Below are 12,822 nucleotides of genomic sequence, written 5' to 3'. Positions count from 1 at the left end.
CCAGACATCTTTCAGTTCCTTTATAAGTACAGTAGCATCTCGGCTTCAGAAAACAACCATATCTAAACGAGTGTAGTCTTCTCGCCATTTACCTCGTATAGCAACTAGTAGCGGATTCCAATTACCAAACTTCCAACGCTAGCTCCAACCGTGTTGAGCAAACAGCAATCAGCCTCACCATCGACGCCGTCAAGCAACAAACAGCCGTGAAAAGGAAATTGCATCTCCGCTTCCAACACCTCTGTGGTATATCAAAAAACAGACGTCAGTTTTCGATCAGCCCATTCTGTGAGTGTGTGTTTTTTTGTTCCACTACCATGGGGATGTATCCGACTAATGTAAAGCAAAACAAGCATCGGTGGCGCTGTGGCGTGGCGTACTCCCTTTTTTCATCGCTTACACAAGTACCTACTGCGCAAAGATCTTGGACTTTTGTCCAACTCCTCGCCGGTTATGCAAAAATCGAACTGATCTAAACCAAGCGATAACGGGGTGCAGTAGCAAAACCGCAGCAACTCTGGCATGTAGATGCCGGTATGGGGAAACGGTTCCCTCTCCATCTAATGTAGATGCAACCGAGTGGCATAATGATGGCGAAACCGTGGGCAGAACCCAGAAGCAGCCGCAGCGTGACCAAATTCTGTACATCCCCGGAGCGGATGACCGTCCTACGAGGAAGAACTACTTTTTCCTACACGTAAACCCGTGGGCTCCGGGTCGATACGTAACGGCTGTTATAGAACAGTCACGTAGTCGGGAAAATGTGGGACTTTCCCAAGCTTCCTCTCCGCCAGCTGCTGCTGCTGCCAATAATGTTAAATGCTGCAAACGAGGAAAAAGCATGAAACCAGCCACCGACCGCTCGCTCGCTCGCTCGCTCGCTGCTGCCCAGACCCGGGATGAACCACGATGAGACTTTCGGCGGGGTGATAGCGTCGATCGAGGTCGTGTTGCACTCAGCTGGGAATAACAGTAAACCTTGTGAGGATGGCGTAAACACAAGTGAACACAAAAACCTGGCGAGAGCCATTTTGATTGCCCGAGTGCTGAGTGCTGTTTTTTTTCGTTTGGGCATGTTTGGTGCGATCGGGTTCGAGGGTATGGCTTGGGTGGGGTTTATTTTCTCGCGGTGCGGGGGGAGATTTGTTTCCCTCGAGCATAATGTTCTCGGTGAGAACATATCCACCCGGAAACAAATGATGATTGTCGGTTTGTGTTATTTCTACGTGTTACTAATTTTTACTCTTCTCTGTTTTCTTTTCTTTGCAGCAAAAATGAAAATATTTTTGCCATTAGTGGTGTGGATCGTGCTGTTTTTTCGGACGGTAAGTAGGACCTATTATTCTATCTTATATTTGCAGTTTTCCGAAATTCCACGGCACGCGCTATATATTGTCTTTGTACAAAGATGTCTTTTGTGTTGCTGTACACTTTAAGAGATCGCAGAGATTTGCTTGTTTTTTGCGAAGACTAATTGGTGCAAAATTAAGTTCACAATACTGCGTCTTCTTTAGATTTGTTCTTGCTAGAGTGGTAACCTCGTTTTGCAGGTACAATGGGAATATTCTTCAAGTTTATTGCAACAAATCCAAGAAACGATAATAGCTAGTTTAATAACAAAGCGTAAAATCCAGTTCGAGTACCAAAGGCCTTTCGGGAAGCCATTACTGATGGCTGTGTAGATATTTGGAAAACCCGATGGGTTTTTTACGCGCAGTGAGTTACGTAAATATTCTATTTAATAACTAAATTCTTCATGTCACTTCAAATTTACGATCATCGCACATGACGTGCTCATTCATGTCTATACAGTGCATCAACAATCAATCAATCATTTTAATGCTGGCCAATTGGAGTAACTTCGTATAGCATTCATTCAATTCGAACTATTCACTTGAGATGCCTTTCGAAACGAACACATTTGACCATGAGAAATGCTTCCCAATGCGATGAAAATACCCAAATCGATTCAGTAAACTTATTATTTTTCTCAAAAACATTATTATAGTTAAAGACATTCGTTTTGCCGCAAATTTTTCTGAACTATTTAAATATTTAAAAAGAATTCTTTTTTTCAGTCCTAAACAATGCATATATTTGTGCTCTTCCCCTACGAGGACAATCTGGGCGGCAAACTTCATACTGTCTAATTTACTGAGCCCTTCGGTTCCCTTGTGCCGTTTAGTACCACTTCCTCGTTGCGCTTCCGACTTGATCACGAACTACTCGGTCTAGTACCCGACGATGGATCTGGCCTACCGCGACGAAGAGTTCCCCAGCGAGCCAACCAGCCAGATCAGTTTGGCGATTTCAGTGGAGTAACGCGTCCGGTTTGCTGAAACCCCGGCGCGACTGTTGATGTCTCGTCGCGGTCTACTCAGTCTAGCTCTCGGCGATGAATCTGCTTGTACGCTGACGTTGAGTTCCCCGGCGAAAGAAGTTCTCCCGATACCGAATCTTCTTTGGTTTCAGAACCACAACTTCTTGACCTCTTTGGCTCCGTGTCCGGTGCCATTTAGCAACTCCTTTAAGCCCTTTAGTTCCCTTCTTGTGCCATTTGGTACTACTTCCTTGATGAGCCGTTCAGCTCCTCGACTTGTTCGCAAACTACTCGATTTAACCCCGACGATTGACCTGACCTACTCCGACGGAGAGTTTTTTCGGCGAGAGAAGTTCTCCCAAAACCGAGCTAATCTGCTAGGTGCCGATTCCGGTGGAGCAGGGCGTCCGGTTCATTGGTGCCCCGATGACCCGTGACTGATGGTGTCTCGTCCTGGTCTAATTAGTCTAGTCCCCAGCGGTGAATCTAGCTTACTCTGAGAGTTTCCTGGCGAAAGTTATTCCAATATCGATTCTTATTTGGTTTTCGCTATATTTCTATCGGAATAACCGGTGTGGTGCCATGGTCGATCTGGCGATTCCGGATGGAGCGTGGCGTCCTGTTCGCTGGCGTTTTGACGACCCATACTCGGTGCTCTGTTGCAGTCTACTCGACTAATCCTCGGCAGTGAATCTAGCTTATCTAGCATTCGATAAGCGTCTCATCACAGAGATGGAATCAGTATATCGCATTTTACTTCAAGGGTTCCAAAATTGGACCTTTTGTAATGGAAATTGAAAAGATACGGAAACAATTGAAGGTTAGAAATATCCGTTGTTTTTCTCGTAATGGCGTCCGTGTATTTGAATGCGCAGTTAACAGCATACTGACAGAGTTAACAATAACAATTTGATCTCCTTAGTTACATTTCGTTGTTTGAGGATGAAGAATTTCTTGACCAATTCGGAGAATTAATGGAGTAGGGCAGATTTATCGCAAATTCACCATTCGAAAACCCTTGTCCAGGCCAGCAAAGAATTCTTCGTACTTCATGATGCGTTTAAGGATGTTTTCGTAAACAATGTGCTCGGCTTTGCATAAATGCGTAAATATTACAATATATATTGTATATAGTGTGGGGACTGGGGGTAAGACGGACATATTAAGGAAGTACTGAAATATAACATAGTAAGAGCATGTTTTGTCAACATGTAATACTCTATGTTGTAACTCCATATATTGGCTTTCGCGTGCCCAGAGGGATTATGTTACAAAAATCAATAAGTATCATTTTTTGAAGAATTAGAAAATGCAGAAATATCTGCACTTTTTCCAGACTGCGGCTGAAACGGACATATGGTGGGAGTAAAACGGACATGTTTCAGAAAGGATGATCAAACACACAAAATATTAAAATTTCCTATTTCTAATGGATGTTTTGAATAGATTGTGGTTCTTCTTAATATATATGTTCAATTCTAGGTGAAAGATAACGTTGTGGAGTTCGATTAAGAGTTGAAGAAAATGATTTATTTTCTAATATCGTTTTTGCCGTTGTCATAAAGAGAGCTATACAATCAGTTCCAATAATCAGTCACAATCACTGGTAAATTAATATATTAATTTACCAGTGAAAACTGGTAAATTAATATATTAAATGCGTAATTGGTAACATCTGTTCCTGGGTTACACACAGCCAGAGTATGGGACCTGCACAAAGTCGTCTACAAAGTCGTTTCCAGGTTCTCATATATTGTTCAATTGGAGTAATGTTGTGAGCCGAAACAAAAGTCTGCCGACAACCGAACACATTCCCCTACATCCTGCAGACTACTGCATGTGGGACTTCAGCTAACTGGATGGTTGTCCACGTTTGACTGCTAGAATTTCGTTTCAACATGCAAGACATTCATATAAGGATGAATCAATAAAATTAATCAAGACTGTCCGTCTTGCCCCACCAGTACACATATTTTAAAACATTTGTACCTATTCACGCATAAATCAACTTACCTGTTATTTTCCACGAAGATGTCATTTAAGGGTTACTTTATCGAAATGAAGGAAAAAATCCGCGAAAAAAATGGATTTTTTCATCGATATACCTTAAATCCGAAACTTGAAAATTACATCCGCACGAAACTACACTACTGATTATCAATATTTATTTAAATTGTACACGTTTAACAGTATTCAAGGCCTACTAAGAGTTTCATTATTCATTGTTACCCATAATGATAGGGTACACATACAATACAATAGAAGTTTTGATGTTATATACCTAAAATAACCATGTGCCCGTCTTACCCACAGTTCCCCTACTAGTTTTGAAGTCTGTCACTGAAGTATAACATTTTATGATACATTAAATGAAGACAAAACAGGGTAATGATTCACAATGGTCTATTTCCATTTTTGTTGGTTCATACTAGTATCAGATTTTTTGGGTTTATCTCTGTTAATGCTACCCAGGATAAAATTATACCACAAGCCCGAACGACGCAAAATAACCAAATTTTGTTGAAATACAGTTTAACGTGTAGCGCCAATCAGTGCGGTAAAATATCAATTTCAAACGAAAATATTCGTTTCAATTGAAACTGCGAGTCTTTCACTGTAAGCATACCACCACTATATCAGTTGAGTTCTGCTGCCGTCTTCGTTTGAGTCACTCAGAGTTCACTGTCAATTGAATAACAGGTTCTGGTCATTTGACGTTTTTGCCTGTTTAGTTTCTATTGAAAACCAACCTTACATTAGCACGGTCTCAGTTAATGGAAGTGAGCCATTCCAATGAACCACTCACAAATGAATATGAATGAACACTCACTGACATGAAAATAACTCCGACCAAGATAATAATTATATATAGGGTAAAGGCTATGAAAAGACGAGACAACTCAAGACGGATACAGGTAGGAACATTTTTTCTCTGTATGAGTGAGGTTGTCATTTTTTTCGATGAAGCTGATAAATCAGGAGGATATGAAAAAAAAAGAATTTTCAAATTCGCCAAAAAAATTTATATAGAGATGGACGTACTACCAAGGTACAGAAATACACAGAAATCGTATTACTAGTTGCCTTGTCTTGTCTTAGGAGTAAACGGTCGAACTCGTTAAAGGTCCAAGATGATAGATAACGGAAATCGATGGTTAAAGTCATTTCAAACGAAGGCGCAGTTGGCTGAGTGGTAAGCGTGTCAGCCACCCATCCCAGTTGGTCTGGGTTAAATCCCAGTCGAGGTGGTCGAGATTTTTCTGAGGTGAAAATTCTTCCTTCGGAAGGGATGTAAGGCCGTTGGTTTCCGGTCCATGAGTTGATGGGTCAATATCTAGTTACTAACAAATATCCTCCTCCCGTGATACTTGTGGAGTGCGCAGTAGTATATACGGCCTCTAGCAAAAGCAAGTATCGGACGAACGTTCCTTCTGCGATCTACGTTCAGGCCTGGCCGATGCCGGTTTTGATCAATAAACACTTTAGGATTACCAGGAGTTGCACATTGAAAGATGTTTCCCTAATCCCAAGCATTCTGATTCCCTTGCAACTTCAGCTAGGCCACATCGATAACGGAGTGGCAGCCAGGGCTGGTCGCACAAGGTAAAGCTCAAGCTCAAGCTCGATGGTTAAAGTCATTTTAAAATCAGAGATGAGGGTAACATGGATAACATTTAAAAGGAGGTGAGGCCATTTTGAAATCCAAGATGACGACCTTTAGGTTACTAAGAAACAGTGAAAACGACTATCAATGTGGGTATCAGTTAAAGTAGTCATAAAACACAGGAAATTATGAATTTAGGACATCATGAAAATAAAGATGGCGGCTTCCAGTAACCTCTAAAGCGAAAACCATAAACAATATATCTCGACAAACATGTCAAATGGTCCTAAGTGCAAATGAGAGCCTCTCTTTGTTTACTTTCTCTTTCGATTATCTTAAAACTTTTAAATATTGTTTCAGGATATATCGAAAAACTCTGATGTCGACAAGCTTATTTTGCTAAAAGTTGAGTAACAAACGTATAAACTGCCGAGTTATTAGCGAAAGAGAAAGTAAACAAAGAGAAACTGTCATTTGCACTTAGGACCATTTGACATGTTCGGTTAGATATATCTATATTGCTTTTACAAGGCTGGTCAGTAGATGACTGAAACTGATGATTGAGGACATTTTGCAATCAATCCAATATGGCGACTTTTGGTTACTTGAAATCAATAAACCCACCATCGATATGACCTGTTTATAGCATTCATGTCGAACAAAATTTTTTCGAATTCTTTCTGATAGAGAACATCGACTATTCTCGTGTCTGTAGACTGTGCTCGTAATGTGTTCCTATAGAACGAGTGTGGAAGTGTTTTACCCCTTTACCATGTCATCGGGACAGGAAAATATTGGTAGAGGTGCAAAGAACATTGCTGAATTCCATATTTGATTTTAGCAATGAATTTGACAGCTTCGTACAATAATGATAGCATACTGCGGCTGTCATAATTATTTTTCAAATTTTCTTAAATTCGCAGATTTCAGACAAAAAATAATGAATCTAGTAATAACAGCTTGTTGGAACTGGTTGCAATGAAAAACGTATTTGGTAGTACGTTCATCTCTATTATATTTTTGTTGCAAATTTGATTCTGATGAATAGGCTGTTATGCTGGCCAAATTTGCTAGAAACATAAAGTATGTGATAAAAATGTTGGATTGATTAGTACCAGATAAATTTTGGCGAAATGTGTGTTAATAAAACGGTCATTATTATGTGTATTATAGCAACATATCTAAATATGACAAAGATATTGGCTGCACTGCCAACCTCGCAAGCTGCATACACTCATCCGTCATCTGGCACAAAAAAGGCAAGATAACCAAAAACACGAAGCCAGTTGTCTCTTCTTGTCTTAGGCTTACCCGGATCTCACTTGACTGGTGCTCACTGGGAAAATTTAAAGCGGATCTATTCATTTGACAAGATCAAACGAAGGAGGTTGACTATGAATTGCGACTCATTTGAAAGCGACGGTGAGTGAAGAGCTACTGAGCTGAGCTTCAGATCAACAGCTTCTGATGCGTTAAATGAATATGAATACTACCGTAGACGACTGATTAACTGCGTCCATTCAGTTTCGATTGAATGAAATGAAATTTTACTGCACTGGCGCTAATATTCTGCAATTTTGGTGAAATTTCCATGTATTGTTTGGTAAATTTCATGAGATTTTTTTCTATAAATTAACATAAACAGATAATTCAGCCAAGCAAACGCCAGAAAATTCAGCTCGCACATTGTAAGTATTCAAATTATCCCATCGCAAACTTATAAAACACTCGGCGCAGTGAACGTCATGATTTCGAGAGTGCGTAATATTTACTGCCAGAGATAAATTTAATATCGCTGAAAAATACAAACAAACAATAATTCGAAATTGCCCAGGATTTTATGGTCTGGCAAGCAATCTGCAGCGGCAGACGTAGTCAGATTTATTCCACATGAACTAGGGCAAAGATCTTACCACAAATTTGGCCTCAAAAAACGTAGAACATCTTTTGTAAACATGACTGTGGTTTTTCGGTGTTTTGGCCTGATTTGGCATAGCACCGTTATGCAACATCAGTTCTAGAGTTATATAGAGTCATCAAGATAAATTTTTTGCCTGAAGACTACAATATACTTAACTGCCGGGAACTGCAGTAAATCGGAAGGCAACTATGAAGCAACAGCTAAACAATTCAGATGTCCCTAAAATGACACGAAAATGAATTGAAAATAGAAGAAACTCTCCCAGCTTTCAAATAGAGTTCAAAATAATCGAAGCTTTTTTTTGACGGCTGAAAATGAACCTGATGCGACTCATGGTGAATATGAAAAATATTCATTCAAAAATCCATGTTATTCAATCAGATGAATATCGTACAACAATATTCGTTTCACTAATTATCTGGGTTTTCAAATGTTGGTAAAGCATATAAAATAATAATTATCTTCGCTTGCATCACACCAGGGCCTACTGATGCGGTATCACTATAAAAACGGGAAAACTCTTACTAGGTCCGAATTGGCCCAGTTCCCCCTGTATTTTGCAGCAATAAAACTTTGTTAATTCACTTAAACTGTGAAAACCCAAAGATTTGCGCGGATAGTTCCGGTTGGGATTTAGCATTATCGTACGAAATCATTTTATTTGACTACTCTACTGCCTAATGTATATCGAACAAAACAGTTTTGTTTCTAGTTAAGTTTTTTGTTCTTTACAGCATGAACTGTCGTTTACAAGTCATATAGTCGATCAAAAATTTTCAAGAATAATTTGTGTTTTGCCGTACGATTTATAGAATATTATGCAGTCAAAAAATGTACTCCTCACAGAAAAAATATTTTGTAATTTTAAGTTTATTTTCATGCACATATTTGGAGCATGAATATAAATGTAAAATTAAGTTCCACCACAAATACACACGACTTGTCGTGCTCTCTTTAACGAATTTTATTATAATTTCACACGTGGATTGAAAATTACAGTTTCTTTTAACGAAAAACCAATGCACTTCAATGTATTTTTACTCGAATACTGCTGTAAAATGAATGACATGTAATATTACACGAATGAAAGTGTAAAATTGCATGCTGTTTGATATGCTCCAATTGATTTTAACGTAATTTTCAATCAAATTTTTGATTCAACCGTTGTATGTTTACATTCGTATTGATTTACATGTCGTTTAAATTTCATTATTTTTTGGTGCGCTGTCTTCAGAATAAATTCATTGATCTGATTATTTAATTTGTTCGAACCAAAACGATCGTTTTTCCTTCCATCCGATTGTGATAGGCACAGTTTTAAATCCGCTAAAACCACAAATTCGACAAATTGGCCTAGAATCAATGTAAACAACATATATGACGCTTGATCTAAGCTTCTAAACCATTAGGACAGCTTTGCTATGAGTTATAAGGCCTTCAGGTGTAGCTCAGTGTGCCCATATAAACAGCTACAAAAACAATTATTACTTACATTCCCAACGGCTACAATCCCAACCAATAAATTATTTGTGCTGCCCCTAATATCCCTACTTTTACGTCACACCATCACAACAGAAAAGCTGTCACGACTATTATTCCCCAATTACCCACAGCCCATCCACTCGGGTTAGGCCTTCCGACATGCTCGCTCCGTACCCCGTCCATTAACAAAAGCACCGTAAATCAGCTACCTTGAGAAATTACCTTTTTTTCGCGCTTCTCCCTTCACTATCGATCAAGTTTCCTTTCTCCGCGTCACACCAGTAACCGAGAGTCTGTATGTGAGAGAGAGAGAGAGAGAGAGAGAGAGAGAGAGAGAGAGAGAGAGAGAGAGAGAGAGAGAGAGAGTCAGCAAATGGCGCTTGCTTGCGGATCTAGCCTCGAAACGGACTTGGCAGCGTTAGTAAGTATGTGAACTCCTTCAGCACGGTAAGAGCTAGACCGGTTTCAAAGAGGTGGAAAGTATGACCACTTTCTTTAAACACACGAAAAAAAAATCTCAGTCTGCAGGAAAAACGCTAGCAAATAAGGTTTCTAGGTTTCGCTAGTTTTTTTTTACACCACCGCGGTGCTGTCGCTGCGGCACATCAATGCTGAACGGAGAGGCCCATTTAACGGCGGGTGGAGGCTGGGAGAAAACTCGTTTTCAACGCGCCCAGTTCTTGTCGCTCATCTGACATATTCAATGTGACATTTGACTTTATTTAATTCCGGATTTTACGTAGCGCCTTTGAAGGCCAGGGCGCAGCTTTATTTTGCTCGCTAGTCCAATTGGGGCCATCTGCAAGGGGCTTCGGTAACGGTGAGCAACTGTAGCGGCTCTGTGCGACATCTGCTAGTGCAGTAGCTAATCGGTAGTAAAGAATACAGTTAGGTCATTACGCGGTGGTCTAATGCAGAGCGAACGACGGTCAGGAAGGGTGTGCAAATAATGGTGTGTTTATTTACCCAAGCAACTGCGGTTGTCGGAAGGAAGGAGCTCAAAACAGGGACACTTAAAAGGTGAATGGGGTTAGATGATTGGGTCTGATTAACTACCGAACTTGGGCTTCGCGCTCTCGGAGGGGTTCGTTAGCCAGCTGAGCTAGTGGCACACTTTGGTCCCAAGAGGAAATTGAAAATACATACCTAGTGGCGGTCTTCCTGGGGATTGTGTTCTGCTGATGGGAGGAATAGGGCTCGTCTGACGATTCTGTTTAGTGATGGTGACCGCAATTCGTCGGAATGGTTGTTTACTGTAGGAAATGAGTACTTCGTATAATTTTTTTTCGAATAATGTTCTGATATCTTTTAGTTTTACATATTACGTGAATTTTAGAAAGTGAAGTTGTTTAAAAATGAAAGGTAAATAATTTGTTAAATATTAGATCATAATCAGAATATATTAGCTCGATTAGCACGTTCCTTATGTTATGCTTTTCGGGAATTTCACTCTTTCTGTGGTATCTCATCACTTTTTCCGGAGGGAAGGGAAAAGAGGTGAAAAAAGTAGCGAAATGGAACATTACAACACAATATAATAATAACACAAACAAGTAAACAGCCTGTATTTTTCACTCCCTAAGGAACAATGAACCCTACTGATGAAGCCTATGGCTCTTTATCACACTGAGTTCGGAACAATAACATATCTTTGAGTTAATGCATCATCTACGTGTAGAGAACCAAAAATCCGGATACGTTATTGCATTACAGTTACATATCATATTACATGATGTTTCGTAATCGGATTCACAAACATCATACGAATAATACTTAGTACGCTGAATAGTGGCCTTGTGATAATTGAGTTTGCAATGCCCAATTAGTGCCCTTACTAGCATGCTGCGATTATGTTTGGAAAAACACAAAACACAGTTTGACATTTTCGGACAAAAGCTATTTCAACACAAGTTTGCAAGCTACGTAAACTATTGGTATGTTCGGATGTAGCCAACTAATCTTACTAATCAACAGTGAACTGGTTCTAGACCAACGAAACCAATCTAGCTCTAGAACATCTGCAGAGTTCAACAAACGATTACTAATGTCGAATATGCCGAACTAAGTGCTTTTACGGCAACCTAGGTGTCAGAGCAAAAACAAATTTTTGATGTTAATTTCCTGTTTAAGTGCCGATCATACGCCACACAGAATTAGAATTGATCTAATCTCATTTCGCGACAGTAGACTCCAGCTCCGGCTTGGCCATTCATCAAAGAACCGTCCATGTAACAAACTACGGTTTCTTCGCGTTGACGAGGTAGACTTATCGATCCTTGTGGAATATAAAGGTGTTTTGTTCTGTTTTCTCTTTTTGTACAAATTGTTGTTGGGGTTTGTTATTTGTTCTATGTTTCAAGAGGTGTCAATCTACTTCAGCTTGAGCCATCAATATGAAGCATTTAAGAGAACTAATCAAAAATTTAAAAGTTATATAAGTTCCGCATATATATTTAGGGGTTTTCGTCGCCCATGTGTGCATGTAATTTTTTTTGTTAATATTCGAGGTTTGTGCTCTATTATGATGTTCAAATCGCAATATTTAGTGTTTCGCAGGGAGTTCGTGTACAAAATTCTTTTACTGGGTAGATTACCGACTGCCACAGCAAACCTAGAGATTAAAACTTTTTGTGCAGCATCATCGGATGTTTTATCAACTGTTTATTTGCATTACAGTATGAATAATCGCAAGGATTAACAACATTCTGGATCGTGTTCGATCCGCTATTATATTTCAATTTGCCAGCCCTAAGCACAATCACGGCCAGCAATCAATCTGCTTTCGATGTGCACTGGAATTTTGTGTTGTAGAGTAAAATGCCATCTTTGAATCTACCCCCCCTTTGAATCGCTCCCGTCCTTAGTAAACATACATTTTCGGATATAGAAATTGAATAATTTGTGACTGTAACTACGTTTATGTTTTTACTTTTAGAAATCTAGATAAAAATAAATGAGAATGAAAAAAGTTTGTAGCAAAGTTTATCAAACTAAATTGGATGTTTTGGGAACAGTAAAAATTACTGGACTAGACACAACTAGGTGGGATTATTGGAAAGGGCATAGCTGACTAGTTTAGTGCAACCCAAAGATTAGAATAACTTTAAAATCTGTCACAAGCACAAATATGGAGATGATCGCGAAGAGTTCAAGCGTTTGTATGTTTACGTGTTTGGTGCATGTGGCAGGGTTATTAGGAATAGGCTTAAAATCTTACAGGCTAATCTTTTGTCTTCTGTTGGCAGAAGTCGAGCTTAGGCAGCATAACTATGAATCACTCAAGTCTACCAACATGTCTCATAGTAAAGGTAGACTTATCCCTCTTTACCGTGAGAATCGACAAAAGAAAAGCCGCGTAAGATCACCACTGAAAACCTGTCGACGATTAGCATCATTATATTGCTGCTGTTCATCTCTGTTTGCCTTTCGAATGTGGGGATAGATTTTTATTAGACTATTGCCAATGCGCTTACAGTGGTAGCAGATTTGCTACCC

General features: G+C 39.5%; 1 protein-coding gene across 6 annotated transcripts in view; it reads left to right on the top strand.

Moving 5' to 3' along the window:
• Window positions 1–12,822, top strand: part of LOC131682343 (uncharacterized) — a 364,899-nt gene that overhangs the window by 13,432 nt on the left and 338,645 nt on the right. For all 6 annotated transcript variants that reach the window (XM_058963738.1, XM_058963736.1, XM_058963733.1 and 3 more), the window contains exon 2: window positions 1,270–1,325. In XM_058963738.1, coding sequence (XP_058819721.1) covers window positions 1,270–1,325 — 56 coding nt within the window. The remainder of the gene's footprint in view (window positions 1–1,269; window positions 1,326–12,822) is intronic.

This window comes from Topomyia yanbarensis, chromosome 2 (assembly GCF_030247195.1).
Source record: "Topomyia yanbarensis strain Yona2022 chromosome 2, ASM3024719v1, whole genome shotgun sequence".
Classification (NCBI taxonomy): Eukaryota; Metazoa; Arthropoda; class Insecta; order Diptera; family Culicidae; genus Topomyia; species Topomyia yanbarensis.
This window is presented reverse-complemented; position numbering and strand designations above follow the sequence as displayed.